General features: G+C 32.8%; 2 protein-coding genes across 2 annotated transcripts; both read left to right on the plus strand.

Moving 5' to 3' along the window:
* The first annotated feature begins 991 nt into the window (after positions 1 to 991).
* Positions 992 to 7730, plus strand: LOC134272672 (uncharacterized). Its single transcript, XM_062754876.1, has 3 exons — positions 992 to 1253; positions 3237 to 3701; positions 5853 to 7730. Exons 2-3 carry the CDS (start codon positions 3242 to 3244, stop codon positions 6827 to 6829), a joined length of 1437 nt encoding a protein of 478 aa, XP_062610860.1. The 5' UTR covers positions 992 to 1253; positions 3237 to 3241; the 3' UTR covers positions 6830 to 7730.
* LOC134272663 (uncharacterized) lies at positions 1371 to 1970 on the plus strand. Its single transcript, XM_062754867.1, has one exon. It carries the CDS (start codon positions 1371 to 1373, stop codon positions 1968 to 1970), a length of 600 nt encoding a protein of 199 aa, XP_062610851.1.
* Positions 7731 to 19142: the final 11412 nt, after the last annotated feature.

The following is a 19142-nucleotide window of genomic DNA, read 5'->3' on the forward strand; positions in this document are numbered from 1 at the left end:
TTTCCTGTCCAAAAACCACTCTAATGATTTTGTCCAAAATGCATACACATAGTAATTAGAGTCGTGTATAAAATATGCAAAAATGCAAAAACTAAAGGACGGGAATTTTTGGAGGTAGGTGTGTTGTACATCCCTAAGGACAATGAGGACTTTATTGATCTCTTTGTGATATTACATCCCAGGCTAAAGATCATGTGCCGAATTTGAAAACAGCTCCCTCATTCTAAAATATCCAAAACGGACTGTGTAAATAAACTTTACCTCAGTTTACAATTGTATTCTATAGTAAACTATAAGCTATTAATAATACTAGACATTTGTATTGAATAGGTTGTAACCTTGATGCGTTGATTAACCATAAAACTTCGATTTTTTATTAGATCTAAAATCATAGAACTTTACACCATTAACTAACATTATGGACATTTTAGTAACAAGAAAAATACTGCGAGGAACTGTAGTGAAAACATTGTTTTACACGAAAATTGTATATAATGTATTTTAATATAGTACAGGTGACTCTCGATCTCTCGAAGTTCAAGGGACCGCAAGAAAAGTTCGAGAGATCGAGGGGTTCGAGAGATAGAAAGTATATAAAATCTGGAATTTTCAGTTCCGATCATCGAAGTTCTACTTTTATAGATACCGGAAGTATATGTAAATAAAGTCATTGCACGTTTTCTATCGTATTTTACAGGTAATATTTACTTAATATCAACAACAATGATCGTATTTCGACTAAATAAAACGAATTTTTACAATTCAAATACTTATTTGTTCTTATTTAATGATTACATGAAATCCGAATAGCAATTGTCTGTTTGACTATTCCCCGACTTGATCGGGTCCTTCTCTTGTTCACCAGTGTTCACAAGATTTTTCTTAATCGGTATTTAGTCCTTCAGAAAGGAATTTCTTGTGCAATATTTGCCATACTGGGATTATGTAAAAGTTCAAAGCCTAAGGGAACTGATTGATTTCACTATAAAACACCTATTATGTAGATAATAGCATTTATGGCGATACTTTTCCTGTAAAAATAGTTGCCCCCTTTTGGAACCCCCGTTGATTTAACCCTGTGTTGAGCCCCAGGAAATATGAGCCAAGCAGATGGCGCATTATCCAATGAAAATTAAATAAAGAGCCACGTGGTTTTGTTATTATTGCCAAACATTGATTCGAGGACACACGTTTTTAGCCCTTTGGATTTTAATTGATTTTGCATTTGTATCCATTATTGGACTCTGAAAATTGTAAGTTTTGTTTCTGTTACGAACATTACCGATTGTGTATGATATTACGGACTACTCATTGGTTGCATCATTGGAAAAAGAGATTGTTTATGTGCGGGATTCCAGGGATAGTCGGTCATGGCGGCGGATCAAACAATTTCTGTTGCAATAGTTGGCCATTCTTATGTACGGCGTTTGAAAGTTTATGCAGCTCAACAGAACATTCCTAATCTGCGATTGGACACTGATAAGTTCTTTGTGTCAATTCGAGGAAAAGGGGGTCTGTGTTTACGGCATCTTCGAAGCGATGCTAACATTGTGCATTTTGTAAATGTCCCGGATATTTGTTTTCTACATATTGGTGAAAATGACATTGTTGCTGAAAGTAAGGCCTCAAAAATTGCACAAGACATTTTTTCGCTTGCAAATTATTTACATGAAGGGGTTGGTATTCAAAAAGTAATTATCGGCCAATTACTGCGTCGCCTTCCCTATGCAGCATGTATCAATTTCAATGACACGGTATACGAGGTAAATCGGGCACTACGGGAGATGACAACTGGGTTGAAAGGAATTGTCTACTGGCCTCACCGGGGGTTCTGGAATAGCCTCTCATATCTGGGACCAGATGGAGTACATCTGCAGTGCACACCGTCCAATGATCAGCCAATGAGGAAGTTTCTGCGCAGTATACGCAGTGCCATCATCATCACTTCAAAGGAAATTAGGCCAGTATAGCTAATGATTCAGTACTGAATTAAGTACCATTGTCTGGATATTTGATCATACATTTCTAAGTCATTAATGATGGTTGACTGTAGATAGTCTCATTCAATATTTATTCTAATTCAAAAAAAAAAAAAGGGTACAAAAGTTTAATGTTTGGCAATCTTTCTTATGTTTGATATAAGCATTCAGTGATGATAGTTAGTATACTGGGCATCATTTAGTAGAACAAAGTGTTCCTCGTAGACATCCTGTTTGTTATCTCATTATTTTCCTATCGTTTGACGCAATTTCATGGTTAAATTCAATGTACATGTCATAAATGTAGAGAACAGTTGTTTCAGTTGCTGTGATAGACATAACTATTTCTGCTTTATTATAGATTATAATACCAGTATGACATGTTGGTTGCTACTTGTAGTAAAATTTCAGTTCAGATGTTTTAGCAGATTGTTCTTGGGAAACATTTAATATAATGTTTCAACATTTTACTTGGGAATCTTATATATTGATAGAACATTGAGTATAATGTTTCAAAAGTTTGCTTCAAATACATTCTGTTTATTGTTTTACCAGGTTTTCTTTGGGAATATAAAGTATATAATGTTTCGACAGTTTTTCCTTTAGAAGCATTCAGTATAATGCTTCAAAATTTTTTTTATTTGAAAACATTCTGGATAATGTTTCAGGAGCATTCAGTATAATGTTCCAACAGTTTTTCTTTTGAAACATTCAGTATAATGTTTCAGGAACATTCAGTATAATGTTCCATCAGTTTTTCTTTTGAAACATTCAGTATAATGTTTCAGGAACATTCAGTATAATGTTCCAACAGTTTTTCTTTTGAAACATTCAGTATAATGTTTCAGGAACATTCAGTATAATGTTCCAACAGTTTTTCTTTTGAAACATTCAGTATAATGTTTCAGGAACATTCAGTATAATGTTCCAACAGTTTTCTTTTGAAACATTCAGTATAATGTTTCAGGAACATTCAGTATAATGTTCCAACAGTTTTTCTTTTGAAACATTCAGTATAATGTTTCAGGAACATTCAGTATAATGTTCCAACAGTTTTCTTTGGAAATATTCAGTATAATATTTCAACATTTTGTTTCATTCAATAATTGGTCAGTATTATATTCAAAATACTAATTTAACTTAAAGGTTTCAGATTATTATGTTATTTAAAGTTATTATTTGTGGTACAATTCCAGTCCTTCAGTGTGGCTAAAATGATATGTATATGGGCATATATATATGGTATTTCAGTTATAGCAAAGATGCCAAGAGGCAATCCAGGTGTAAAGCGCAAGGCGACAACGGAAGCCACAAGATCTAAAAAGAAAACACCCGTAACAGTAAGAAGTACTCCGTCGGAGGCTCAGGAAAGGGACGTGGACCCACCGATGACCTTAAATGCCTTGTCCTCGGCAATAAACTATGAGGAACTGGCAAAGCATATCGTGAGGGAACAGGACAAAGTGAGAGCATCCCAGTCCACAGTCTCGGCTGTCGCTCAAGACACAGTGAACTCCACCACAACAAATAATGTCAATCAAACTGCCACGCAAAATCCAGAAGGATCTCAGACTCCAACCAACGCAGCTAAAGAAAGTGGTTCCTCAGGTGCGGTCCAGGCCAGCATACCTACTTCTAATGCTCAACTCGCCGACGCTTCCAAATCAACACCTGAAAACTCGGACAATGTTAACACAATTTTAGATGCTATTTTTATGCGAGGTGAGTCAGCACGCACTATTACCCCCATTACAATACAAGATAGTATACCATTAGGGGCAACCATATCATCAAAAATTAAGAGTAAAATTTGGTCGAATGAATTTATTGATTTTAAAACATTGCTCCCTAACCAACCTGAAGACCCTCTTTCCATAACAATTAAAGCTGGCAAAATTGATGTGGAACACACTCAAAAACAAAAATCTCCCCTAACCATTAACCAATGGACGGATGCATTTTTCACCTTTGCATGCATTTACTTACAAAAGAATCCTAATGATGCATGCCACCTTTTTAAGTATTGCCATACTATTAGAGAGATGAGCAGAATGCATGTGGATGAAGCTTGGAGAAGCTATGACGAAACCTTTCGAAAATTGAGGGAGTCCTCTCATCTTCCCTGGGAACAACCCATTAATGAGCTTAGGTTAAAAGCAGCAGCTATGGGGTCTAAATTCCAACAAAATCAAACCAATCAGTTTCAGGGAAGAAAGAATCCTTTTCGTACCCAACGTGTGTGTTTCGCATACAACAGAGGAGAGCAATGTAATGCATCCACATGTAGATATGCCCATGTTTGTCAAGAATGTTCATACAAGCATCCCCGAACAAAATGCTATGTTAAAGATAGGACAAAATCTAGTCAATCCCACACCTCTCCCAACCCCAGTAAGACCACTACCCCTTCAAAATGAATTACAGGGCTATGACAAGGGAAAATCTCAGTATCTAGTAGAAGGATTTACTTCTGGGTTTAGATTAGGTTGTGTTGGTTCCCCCTCTAACTCATCCCTACAAAATCATAAATCTACACAGGATCATCCTACAATCATTGATGAACATATTTTAAAGGGTCTACAATCTCAAAGAATAGCTGGGCCATTTGATGGCCCACCATTCCCAGATTTTATTTCATCACCACTTGGTCTGGTCCCAAAGTCAGATCCAGGGAAATTCAGAATTATCCACGATTTATCCTTTCCTGAGGGGTATTCTGTGAACTCATTTATTCCTAGGGAGAATTCAGAAGTTCAGTATGATACAATAGATAGGATTATTTCATTTGTACAAATTTTTGGTGAGGGTGCCTTGATGGCAAAGTCTGACATTAAGGATGCTTTCCGCATTGTTCCCATACATCCCCTAGATTATCATTTACTTGGGTTCACTTGGAATAAGAAATTCTATTATGATCGTTGTCTCCCGATGGGAGCAAGTAGTTCTTGCAAAATATTTGAGGAACTTAGTCAGGCCTTGGTATGGATAATGTATAATAAATATCATGCTTCTGGAATATCTCATATTCTTGACGATTTCTTCTTTATTGCATCTAGTGCTTCAAAGTGTAGTGAAGATCTAGCCCGTTTCCTCTTCTTATGTAAGAAAATCAATATACCCATTAACATGGAAAAGACCATGGCACCTACAACTCGGTTGACCATATATGGTATTGAGGTTGATTCCATTTCCATGGAATGCAGATTACCACATGAAAAAGTTGCAAAGATACGTGATAAACTTAGTGGCTTTTCTAAAAAGAAAAAAGTACAATTACGAGAATTACAGTCCTTAATAGGTTTGTTAAATTTTGCTTGTTCAGTTGTTGTACCGGGGAGGGCTTTCTTGCGGAGACTTATTGACCTTACTTGTGGCATCTCAAAACCTTACTACTGGGTACGTCTCACAAAAGAAACAAGGGCTGACTTAAACATGTGGTTGCAGTTCGTATCGCACTTCAATGGAAAATCAGTTTTTCTTGCCGAAAATTGGGATTCTTCTGAATTTATCAGTTTATACACAGATGCATCAGGGTCTATTGGTTTTGCGGCTGTACTAGGAGAACATTGGTTTGCTCAACAATGGTCAGATGAATTATATCCCTTTCAAATTGCTATCAAAGAATTATTCCCCATTGTACTGGCTTTAGAAATATGGGGCAGTCAACTGCGGAACAAACGAATACTCTTTCTAACAGATAACATGGCTATTGTTCAAGTCATAAATAAACAGTCAAGTAAAGATAAAACTATTATGAGACTTGTAAGAAGACTTGTTCTTGCTTGTCTTTATAACAACATACATTTCAAAGCAAAACATATCAAGGGCAAGTTGAATGTCATTGCAGACAAGTTATCCCGGTTCCAATTTCAGGCTGCCCGGCAGTTGGCACCACATCTGATGGAAGATCAAACACCCATACCAGACTGTCTGCTGCACATTTGACCAGTGAGGCACAATCTCTACTCTCGGCATCATTATCATCTTCCACACAAGCAGCATACAGAAGATCATGGCAGCTCCTTCAATCATTTCAAGCTAATACATCATTACCATTACAGGTGGCAGATATTTGCAACTTCATTGCTCATCTGCATGGCTCCCATTTTAGTGCAAGTACAATATCTTCTCATATATCAGCACTAAGCTATGTTCACAAGCTGCTTGGTTTACCTGACCCTACACAAATGTTTATTGTCAAAAAAATATTAAGAGGTTGTCACAAATTGTCTCACACTGCAGATTCACGCCTTCCAATTACTTTAGATATTTTAGAACAAATTATTAAAGCTCTGCCAATTACTGTCCCTGTTTTGGACCATCATATCATGTTAAGAGCCCTTTTCTTACTCTGTTTTCATGCATTCCTTAGGATGGGTGAGGTGACTGTGAAGCAGGGTGCTGCCCACAACAAGGTCATTCAGGTGCAAGATATAACATTTCAATTCAAAAGGCAAAAGCCCTGCAGTGTTCAGTTAGTTTTGCGTCACTTTAAAACTCAAAAGATGAATGAGCCTATAATAATTTGCTTAGAGAGTTCGGCCAATTCAGAAATATGTCCTGTCAATGCATTATATGTTTATCAGTCTCAATATTCACATCGCTCAGGCCCACTTTTTCAGTTTAAAGATGGCACACCACTTTCATATAATTATGTTTCCAAGCAACTTGCAGCCTCAGTAAAATTTACAGGTCTGAATCCAGCATTATACAAAGGTCATAGTTTCCGAATTGGAGCTGCAACTTATGCTGCTCAAAAAGGGTACTCCGAGAATTATATACAGCAACTGGGTCGTTGGAACTCTAATGCTTTGAAGCGTTATATTCGAATCCCTGCTTTCTCTGTTTGATATCCTTGTCCGTAGTTACATGTACTACCCAATCTAATACTTGATAATAGGTCAGTGTTTTACTGCTATCTTACTAAAAAGAAATATACTAGCTAGTACATGTATGAAATAATGATATGCACAACTTGCTTGTACAGGACAGTGTATTACTGCTGCTAGGAATGTGTCACATAGCACCATGCATGAATCCCTACCACGGTTTATTTTTATTGTTTTTTTTTCCACGCAGGGCAGTGTTTAACTGCTGTATTCATCATTCTAATGGTCATGATTTTTCTGATATGATAAGAAAATATTCAGGTCAGTGTTTTACTGCTGTAGTCATTGTTATCTACGGTATATTCAGTGTCAAAGTAAATTGAATGCTACTGGTCAGTGTTTAACTGCTATAACCACATTTACCGTGTAATATTATTATGGTCAATTTAAATTTGGTTCCTTAAGGTCAGTGTTTAACTGCTAAAACAACCTATTGTAGTAAATTAAAGGTCTCCCATTAATGTGCTGGCTCACCAATTAATTAAGTACATTTTTCAAATTTCAGTTCGCTTTATCTATTCTCAAAGTTTATTATGTTAATGAATTGCAGCTCACCTTGGATGGCGTGGGATATGATCTGATGATCATATCTTTGGCCGTATTTGTCGCCATCTTTTACTTTTTGTAAGCCGTATGTAATTTTTTATAAAAGTTTATGTTGTATCTAATCAGAACTAAAGTTTTCTTTGTGACCTATTTTCTATGGGGGAAATCAGAACGTATGTGTTCATATCTTGTAAAATGTATATATTTATATGTGCGTGCAAAATGTTTGTTTTGTTTTTTGCTGATTTCCCCCCTTGTTTGTAAAACTTAATTTTTCGTCATTTACTATTGAATAAATGACATTTTCATTCTCACAGATATTTGTCCTGTCGTAATTGAAATAGAATTCTGAGCAAAACAAAGCTGCGGTGAGCTGTTTGTATCTAGGAAATAGTGAGAGACATAAATTACTTTCTAAAAATTATCGTCTCGTTTTCAAGTCAAAATAAGTTGTGAATTTAAAAAACAGTTTATAATTTACCAATAATAATCAATGGATTAAATCAACACACGGACTACCCACAGGTGAAGGGTCATCTATGTAAACACCCAATTAACACCTCAACGCCAAGCCCCAAGTGTTCACTGTTTTCCAGGTAAGTTCAGGCTGCGTCAATTTTACGCTTGATTGGCGTGTATACACACGCAAACAAAACTTCGAGAGATAGGTAGTAAAAATCATTGAAATATGTGTAACGGGACCCATGTTTTGGTTCGAGATATGGAGAACTTCGAGAGAAAGAAGTTCGAGAGATTAGGAGTAAATTTGCTTAGTTATATAGAGGAAAAAACGGGACCGGAGGTTCACTTCGAGAGATCGGAGTTCGAGCCATCGAGAGTCACCTGTAGTTTTCTATGGTATGTTTTGGTTTCTGTGAGTTGATACAAATGTAATTAATGTCATCCATGTGTTGAATTTTGTGTCACAACATATAAGTTGAAAAATACTGAATTGTTAAGCTTGATAAAACTAAATTTATAGTAACAGACATACAAAATACGTCAAAGCTTTGTTTTCAAGGCATTTGTGTTTATTCCTTGTCTATCCAAATTTCAAAACATAGGGAACGTCTCTTCTAGAGAATGGGCTGCCCCAGTATGCTTTCAACCTCCTGTAAATTTACATACATGTAAGTTGTAAAATGCATAGCTGATTGGTAATAAGTGATTTATAATAAAATAAAATGAAAAAAGTTATAGTAACATAATATTTTTTTTAAAATAGATAGAATCCACTAACTGAAAATATTGTATGCCTATATGATATATTCTTACTCCAAATCCAACCGACCCCCATGTCTCACTCCATCTGAAATCCATTGTCTCACTTCATTTAGAAGTCCATGTTGGTCTTCATCCACTGAAAAATATCTTTACAATTGAAGTGCATGCAAATACTAAATATTTTTGTTTCCATGTTTTACGGTCAGACGATACGTTCCTCGAATAAAATTTCGTATACCTTGGTATTATGTAATATTATTCATACATATAATGATCATTCTATTGTGATTTCTAAATCGTGTGCAATGTGTTTTAAAAAATAAGCACAATTAAATGGTGACATTATCTATTCTAAAGATTACCCATTAGGATTTTATAATAAAATCACCTTCCTGTATCTTGCCTAATTTCCCCGGTAAAGTACCTCATTTTTTTGGTTAGGAAACTTGTTTAAATACTTTTACTTCAATGACAAATTCTTGGGGAAAATTATATATTTTCGAGAAACGTGTCGTCTGACCATAACGCATTATAACTATTTCATTTGATTCCAAGACTGAAATAAAAATTGAAAAGGGAAGGCTGGAGATTGTTTCATATCCACGACCTACTGTTGATATATAAAAGAAAGGAAGAGGGATTCGATAAATATCAACACAGGATAAAATGTGTGCACAACGATACATAATTAATATTAAGTAATCTGTATCAAACGTTATTTCAAAATGTGTACCGGAGACAATTTCTTATATTGTCTTAGATTGATATTATGAAAATAGTTATTCTTCAATGATGAAAGTGACTCTTCTACATGTAATTGGATCTGCTAATTGTAGTGGAATTTTATCTAATTTTTATTGATTTCTTTTCTAATCAAATGTATATACATGAACTCGCTAAATATAAAATGACTTATTAAGCTTTTAGATTAAAAAATATACATACATGAACTTTTCAAGTATAAGGTTTTCTTATTGTGCTATTATAAAACAGTTATTCTTCAATGATAAAAGTGAAATTTGGATCTACTAATTGTAGAGGAATTTTATCTCATTTGTATAGTTTACATTACTCTTCTGACAGCAGAAGACTTCATAATGAAATAAACAGTCAAATTAAAAATTGAAAAAAAAAGTTCACTCATTTTTATAGCGAGAGAGAAAGAGAGAGAGGGAGAGAGAGAGAGAAATGCTTTCAAATAATATTTACCAAACCGTTTTTCACGTCCGATCAGTCCTGAAGATATTCCCCTTGCAGTTGACAGGGACAAATACAATTGCATACAGATCTAACAAATAAAAATTCGTGAACATAGGAGTTAAAATTTTAAGAACATTTTTCAACCTTTAAACATAGACTCTAAGACTTATTTCTTATAAAACGTAAATGTTTTTGTTGTTAGTGTTGTTTGTGTCTTTTAAATAAATGCAATTTTCACTGATTAGATAACACACAATACCGAATAACAATCTATTTAAATTTAAGACCGTTAATTAGTGGTGCATACAGACGCATGCCGTGTGAGGAAATCTTAAGAAAGAAAAATTGACAAAGGTCAAGGATATGCATATTTAGGATGCAATTGATTTTTTTTTTAAATCAAATTCCTTGATATAAAAGTGCTGGGAGCAACATTTTTTTTAATGCTGTCACATTATGTACAGTTTATCCTCTAATGCATGTTGAAATACTTTTAAATTTAGGAAAAATCAACAGCATACAAAGAGCTCTGAGTACTTTTCAAAAGTATAGGTTTTATAGCTACACGCGTTTAAAACCTAATAATCTATAATGATGTAAATTGTTAAACTTCTGAGATTTATATGGGTTGTACAAGTGTACCTAAAAATCGCTTTATTTCAAGTCTATATTATTTATTTTCAACTGCGTCACACAAGTTAGATGAGTATTTTATTGACCATGTCTCAATTTTCGTCCAATCACATTTGTTTCATTTTTCTTGGGTACAGGTGTTTAGTACAGGGAGAAAACCGAGTTTCAAATCAAACTGTTACGTTATATCAATACATACCGCCAACTAAAGCTGGTTTTAATTATCTAGATTTGTTTGAAAGCTGATTTAATACAAAAGATCATACATCTCGTCTAAGCACGTACTAAAAATAAGACAAACTATTGACAAACAATTTGATGAAAAAGGAGGGCATCACCGATTAGGTTTATAGTAATTATTTAGCAAAAATGCATTGTTAGACTTCATGAACTTGTCTGCCTAGTTTATACGCGAAATGTCAACAGTTAAACTCCAAAGCTACAATTACTCGAGATAGCATTAGACTAATTCAAAGCTCCTATCTTTAATCAGTACTTAGACAATTATAAGTCGTCAATAAGCTCTGTTTAAAAAAGGTATTTTAACTTATGCGTAGAGGTTTTTTATAAATATGATTCTAAAACTGCTATATATCCAAACAATACTCGTAGAAAAATAGACAAAAATTGAAAGAAAAAAAATAGCAAAGTTATTACTTACTATCAAGTAAATACAGAGATATCGCATCTTGTCTCACTGCTTGAGAACAGTTGATGAACATCACCCTTCAGAATACCTACTTATATATCCCAAAGCTCTAAAAATGCAGTGCTCTACAATATCATGATGTTTGCAGTATTTTGAATCAAAATATCTGAAATTAGCATGCTTGAAGTAAAATGTTTACAAATTGATTCCACGTTTTGTCAATAAGCGGTCTTATGTTTCTATTGTTAACCATCTGTTTCTTGTTTTCCGTTCAGACTATTTCTAGGAAAGCAATCGTTAAAAAATGAAATACGTGAGACTTATGCAACTGAATAAAATCGGTCCAGCTTGAAGCACAAGGGAGCAGAAAAATCAGCGTTTTCAAAAATGGACATTTACTAACTTTTAAAAATGTACAGTACCTCGGTCTTCAATATTCCCTGTACAGTTCAACACAACAATAAAATATATTTTTTTCCCAGAATGAGACATGTCCGTCTAGCTGTCCGTTAGTCAGACTCTTTTACGTAGTTTTTTTTTTTTTTCACATTTCACGTTAACTTAAATTTTTTTGGTGCTTGAAGTGTACCTTGAAGAAATACATATCAAGCATGCATTGTTTTCTTTTGGAGTTGCGTCTTATTGAAATTCTTTATTGCATTTTTGAGGGGAATAAATTTGCACTTTGCAAGTATTGCTTCTTTTATACTCTCAGAAATTAAGCTTGTTATATTGAACAGTGATGAATTTAAGTAGTTATTTAATTATTCATCGTCTTTTTAGTACATGTACCATTTTCTTTTCAATTTAATCATGCACATTAAGAAATGGTTTCATTATGCCTATGTAGTCATAAAATACTGAATCCTAAACAGAGAGAAGGAAAATGGAAAAATACAAACAACATGCGTTTACTTTTATCAAACTATATTTATATTTAAATATAAATGAAGTGTATTAAATTGAATATAGATACTGATTTATACAATATAATGTTAAATATTATGTCCTCATTATATAATTTTATTTACATATGTATTCGAACGCATCTTCGAAGAAGGTACTGCTGTTTTGGCTAATGGGTTGACATACACAGTGAATTCACAAGAAAATTGCATCCCTATTTAATTTCATAAGCACAGGATTAAATTCAAACAGCATGTTTTTACGATTGCTAATAATAATGCACAGATATCGACAGTGCAACTTTTAGGAACTGTATATGTAAATGTATACGTTGAAACGGTGTAAAAATTCACAATCGAGTATGTTTCTCAAATTCGTATCAAATGATTGTATCACTTAATTTATAATATAATACTTTTATTTAATTACAACATTATTTGTGAACATTTAAGCTAGTTGTTGATGTTATTTATTGCATATAGTACTAAAGAACAACATTAAATGACGTCATAATGTGCACCGGCTATTGCGTGACCTGGGAAAGAAATAGATTTACATGTGTAACTCTTGTTTAATGTCAATATTATATTGTCACCAAACTTTATTTATTTTGCACAGAATTCGCATGTTTACATCCAGGTGCTTCTTTATATCGATTTTTTGTAAGAAACAAAGCAAAAATTGACAAATTTTGATTTGAATTAAGTAAATGTCACGGAACAACAAAAGAGCTAATGCTTTTGTGAAATCAAAATTACCTAATTAAAACCCCAAATGCTTTGTGAAGTGAAGGTCTTATTAAACTCATATTAAAATCATTGAAATCATATGACTTATTTTAATTGCAAGCAGACTAATCATGTGTGGAACTTACATCATTAAATCAGTTTATTAGGAACTGGAAAGTCAGGAAAGGTCACCGAAATTACAGAGTCCTGCCGATTCCATCTCCCTTCAGTCAAAAAGGCAGTGTTTCGTTATGTGTTTTTGCAAAAACATTCAAAATCTAGTAAAATGTAAAGCATTTTTTTTTTTTTTGGAAGGGAATAATAATTATTTTTTTCTTCAATATTTCAAAATACAAACAATCCCTGATCCAAAATAAGAAATAAATGAAGAAAAATATCTGTTCTGAAGATTAAAAAGAAAATATGCGGTTTTGTGGAGGGGGGGGGGGTGGGCCGTGCTCCTATTTTAATTCTTTGCTGAAGGTAGTCAAATAGGCATGTTTTCTGCAAATTTCAAGATTGCAGTTTCTGCAAGCCGGCTTTCCAATATCTGGATTCTCAAAAAGAAATTTTATTACAGGAAATGAAAGCACTAAGTCTCTACTTTATTTTGATATAGGAATGGGAAAAGAAATGGGAAAGAGGGTGATAGTCAATTAATTGATACACTGTATATGGACAGGGCCATTTTATGCATAAAGTGAACGTCTCTCTTTTTTACTTAAAACTTTTTTTTTGCAAAAGGATGTTAAATTTAATGAAGGACACATTCTTAAATTACTTCGTTTTAAACATGTATTCACTATTTACGTAAGTATTGTTTTAGAAATACTTTCGATCGTAACAATATAATGTTCAAATTAAAAAAAAAAATATAATTTTACATCACGAAAGAAACTTCATATCCAGATTTACTAAGAAAACCGCTTGCTTCCTGAGTGTATATTTCAACATTGGCAGATTGTACATCTGGCTAGAGGTACTAGAAGGCTATTTTTCGTCTTAAATTGTTATTTTTGAAATCATTTTAGCCGCACCTATGGAACATATGGTTGACATTTGAAAGATGATATCATGCAAATACAGGTATTATTTTATTTAAAGATAAAAAATACATTGTTTTACTTCACATCATTTCTATTATCATTCCATAGGATATACAATATACATAGAAGTCTCGAGAGCATGCTTTTCATCATCAGTTCTTGGGAGGAAAGGAATAAAAAAAAACTCATGTACGCCTCCTTGATTGTAACTAAACTTCCTTATTTATGGATGTATTCCTTGAAATATCTGTTTATTTCTTTGGAATACTTATTAAAAATCAAGATGAAATAGTACATACTTTGACAAGTCTTTCCTATTAATACAACTTAACATTCAAGTTTTTTAACACTTAAGTCTAGACATTCGTTCATTTGTTTATACATAAAACGATTGTTCTAACTTAGGTATCCGATACATTTATTAACAAATCCCTGAACAGAGATCTGGATATCGATGTAATTACACTAATGTGTGACTGAATACTTACTAAAAGATGCATGAGTGTTCTGTCTAAGGCAAACTTCTTAATAAGCATCAAACAATTTTGCCCAAGATTAAACCTATTTTTTGACACGTATAAACTTTTTTTGTTACAAGGGAAATTGTACATAGCAATGTTGTGTGTTTATTTATCTTTAAATATCAAATATTCTTAAAATTCTCTATTTAATCAAAACACTAAAAACGCTAGCTGAAGGAATGGTGATCAAACGGTGAGCAAAGTGAGAAATGGGAAAGTAGAATGTTTTAGTAATTATAAGAGTTTACATGTAAAGTAAAGAAACTAAGTGGGACAGTCTGACTGATGGAGAGCTAGACGGAAATGTTTTATTCTGGGACAAATATACATTTTATTGTTGTGTTGAGTTGTACAGGCAATAGTGTAAATAAACTACTATCCAGGCTTAAAAGTCAATAAATGTTTACTACTGAAAAGGCTGAGTCTTATTTCCCTAATGCATCAAGCTGGACCGATATTATTCAGTTGCATTCGTCCAAAGCACTTCATTTTTTTCAATTGCTTTTTTAGAAAAAATTGGAGCAGAAAACAAGAAATAGATGGTTAACAATGGAAACTAAAGACTGCTTATTGACAGAACGTACAATCAATTTTTAAACATTTAATTTCAAGAATGCTAATTACAGAAATTGTTATTCAAAATGCTGCAAAAATAATGATATTGCATAGCATTTTCTTTTTGGTGCTATGGGATATATGAGATATGGTTAGGGATGATGTTCATCAACTGTTCATCAGGCTGAAAGACATGATGAGATATTTCTGCATTTATTTGATTGTGAGTAAAAACTTTGATTCTCTATTCCTTTCATTTTTTTTATTTCTCAATGCGTATTGTATGAATGTTTAGCATTAAAAAAAAAAAAAAACTTCAGTTTGTCTCGTTAATTGTTTGTATATATGAGGGTTGTTCGAAAAGCTCGTGTGCGATGTCAATGTTCGTTATATTGGTATTTAATTTGTCCACGACTTTTTCGTAGAAGCAATTCCTCATTATTTTTAACTGTGAATAGAAAAGTCCATAATGTACATCAATGGTGTTCAATTCAATATTAAATTGCAACATTCCTTCATTGAAGTTTTTATGCTAAATGAAAGAATTAAGGTTGCACAACTCATTAAATACAAATGCCAAAATAAAGAATAGATAACTTATAGTTTATTGATATTTTGGACAAAATCTATAAAATATGAATTTGACCTAATAAAATAGTTAAGGATAGTCTTGTCCGAGATATTTTCAAGATGAAGTGTTCATATTTTAGATTACTGAAAAAAATGTACGAGGGTCGTTCAATAATTACGCGGACTGTGCTATTATTTACTCTTACAGACGTCATATAGTTATGACATTTCACGTAAATATGAATCTTAAAGATTCCAATACATTTTGGGCAAAATTTCTGTATTTGAAAAAAAAAATCCACTAAAATTATCGGTATATTGATATCACTGATGGAGAGGTACGGAGCACGACAAAAAAAAATTGAAGCAAGCATGCAGAATCCAGAATTCTCCTCATTAATTTTCTATAATTAGCAATATTTTTCGACAATTTTCTCAAATGTATCTTTAAATTGATCTTTTTTATGTATTTAGATTTCTGACGTGATATTTAAAGTACTAACAGAAATATAGTGATTTTTCTCTGATGCGATTCCCTGGAAAAGGACTGTGAAAATGACGTCTCCCTAATTGACGGCGCACCACACTTTTGGTAAATTATGTGTAATGCTCGAGATATCGCCAACATAGATCCAAAATATGCATAATAAAACATGCAGTAAACTAGGGTATTCGTAAGATTCGTCCACAAATAGCAAATTGAAATGTTAGACCGTTACATCTCTGTAAAAAGGCCATACGGGAGGACAGGAAGAAGATTATCGACGAAAACTTTACCCGGACTGTAAAGAACGTGACTGAGAGTCACCAATATCACACTATATCTCATAAATACCTGCAGTTGTTTTTTGGTTTTAAAACAAAAAAGAAAATTCTTTACTTGTTTAATTTGATTATAAGCTCGACAAGAAATGGTGTTTGGATATTGAGTAGATAAGGTAACTCAAACTGTACAGATACCCTTGGAAAATGTTGAGAAAATACAAGCTCAATCACATATTTTTTTTTTATTATAATGCATGCGACTTCAAAGATTTTACTGCTCCTTGACTTGATGATATGTCCTGACAAATCACTCAAAATTGATACCAATTTACAACATTTTGATATGAAATTTTGAAGACCATAGAAGTAAAGACTCTTTTATATTATGTGTGACATTTTGCCCAATAATGTTGTCAAATATTTTTTTCTGTGCAGCAAATCCGCATAATTTTTAAACAACCATCATATATTCTAAAACATAAAAAAGGAAAAAAAATAGAAAAGATGCACAAAGACGAAATAAAAAAAGACGCTCGAAATTGCAATCACCAAGTTTACATTCCAGTAATCATACTACTGTCATTGATGCCTTATGGATAAATCTAAGGGCCCGTATATTTTTATACATATAACCAACTTAAGTATCTGATACAAATATTAACAAATCCCTGTACAGAAATCTGGATACAATTTCACTATAATCTGTGACGGAATACTAACTAAAAAAAATCATGAGTGTTCTATCTAAGGCAAACTTCTTAACCAAGCATCAAACAATTTAGCCTACGATAATAACTATTTTTTGACATATATCAATTCATCTGATAAGATATACATGTAATGCAGAATTGCTCGTAGAGGATATTAACACGTAAAATTGAAGATAACTATCGTTGGTTGTGTGTTTATTATTGTTTAAATATGATATATTCTAAAAATTCCCCATTTATTTTAAACACTAAAAACACACGCTGAACGAAGGGTAAAGGAACGGTGAGCAAAGGGAGAAATGGGATAGGAGAACGTTTCAGTTATTGTAAGAGTTTACATGTAAAGTGAAGAAACTAAGTGGGACAGTCTGACTGACGGACAGCTAGGCAAAAATGCTTCATTCTGGGACAAATATATGTTTTATTGTTGTGTTGAATTGTACAGGGAATAGTGTAAAAAACTATTATTCAGACTTCAAAGTCAATAAATGTTTACTACTGAAAAGGCCGATTTTTCTGTTCAATAATGCTTGAAGCTGGACCGATGTTATTTAGTTGCATTCGTCCAAAAACTTAATTTTTTCGATTGCTTTCTTAGAATTATTATTAGCAGAAAACAAGAAACAGGTGATGAACAATGAAACATAAAACAACTTTTTGACAAAAGGGGCGATCCACTTTTTTACCTTTAATTTCAAGCATACTTATTAGGGAAAATGTATTTCAAAATGTTGCAAACAAAGTGATATTGTATAGCATTCACTTTTTACGCTATGGGATAAATAAGGAGTTATTGTTAGGGGTGCTGTTTATCAACTGTTCATCAGGCTGAAGGACATGATGCAATATCTTTGCATATACTTGATTGTGAATAATAATTTTGATTATTTTGCTTCCTTTCAGTTCTTGTTTATTTCCCTATGCGTACCGTGTGAATGTAAATCAGTTTTAGAATAACATTAAAAAAGATAATTTTTGCAGAAGTTAATATACCTCTGTGAAACATAGCTTATTGACGATTTATAATTGTCTTAGTGCTCTCTAAAGAGTGTCTTTAAGTCATTTAAAGCGACCATAAAATGTGTTTGCTGATATTTTGAAGAACTGCTACTTGTTGCTTATAAATCAAACCAACGCATTAAAGAAACCCTAACGTACATCGCTGCTTTGCGAAATAATGCTTTTAAACCCAAGTGTTGATGGCCTTCTCTTTTCATCAACTTGTTTGTCAATACATGTAGTTTGATTCTTTTAAAAACTGCTTAGATGAGAAGTATTGCTCTTACATGTATGTATCAAATCGGCTTTTAACCAAATACATATATAAATGCTTAAGTTATTATCAAAGAAACATTTTGATTCTCATATAACGCATAAAATAAATAAATGTGTCACATATCTTTCAATAAAAACATTATCTTTATGTAGAAAAAACAGCTTGAGTTGTCTGTATGCCTCAATAATATGTAACATATTTGTTTGAAATCCAGTTTTTCCTATCATTGAGATAAGGATCAAGGTATCAAATCTTGTAAGGATGACAAAATGAAACAAATGTGATTGGACAAAAATTAAGACATGGTCATCAAAACATTTATCAATATCCTGTGGTCCAAATGAACTTAAATCACATAGACCTTAAATAAAGCGGTAGTTTTGTACAAAACAAACTGGAAAGAAAAATCACAACGCCTCCAAATCTCAAATGCTCAACAATCTATATCAATACCGCTAATAAGCTTTTACACACGTTTAGCCCTACAATACAATTACTTTTCAAAAATGCTGACAGCTTTTTGTGCGCTTTTACTTTCTTTTCCATATTTCAAGGCATTTCAATATATATCAAAGCATAAACTTTACATAATGTAACAGCAATAAAAAGCTCTTTCTTCTAGCACTTTTAAATCAAAAGTTATGTTATATTTCTAAAGAATTTGCCTTGTAAAAAATTATCCCAAATTAGGTATGCATAACCCTGAAGTTTCTCACTCCTTGTCTCTTATCTAAAACCCGACAAATAGGATACAGTGAGTGTAAGTGAAATCACCAGAATCCAAACATATGCATTTACAAATAACAGAATTCTAGTTTATCAAATTCCAAAAAGTATTGATGAATATCAAATCTGTATTTTTTTTCTAGGGATCATGTAAATGCCGATTTGCTATGGACAATAAGTGAAAAATATTTTTAAAAGAATGCAAACAACACGAAGAGC

This window comes from Saccostrea cucullata, unplaced genomic scaffold, assembly GCF_032062105.1.
Source record: "Saccostrea cucullata isolate Sc308-1 unplaced genomic scaffold, CSIRO_AGI_Scuc_v1 ctg1061, whole genome shotgun sequence".
Lineage (NCBI taxonomy): Eukaryota > Metazoa > Mollusca > Bivalvia > Ostreida > Ostreidae > Saccostrea > Saccostrea cuccullata.

Bases quoted from the DNA above. Each gene is read 5' to 3' on its own strand.
- LOC134272672 (XM_062754876.1), top strand. From the start codon at position 3,242: ATGCCAAGAGGCAATCCAGGTGTAAAGCGCAAGGCGACAACGGAAGCC. The intron at 3,702-5,852 runs GTGAGTCAGCAC...TTCCAATTTCAG, and splicing joins AGATGCTATTTTTATGCGAG to GCTGCCCGGCAGTTGGCACC.
- LOC134272663 (XM_062754867.1), top strand. From the start codon at position 1,371: ATGGCGGCGGATCAAACAATTTCTGTTGCAATAGTTGGCCATTCTTAT.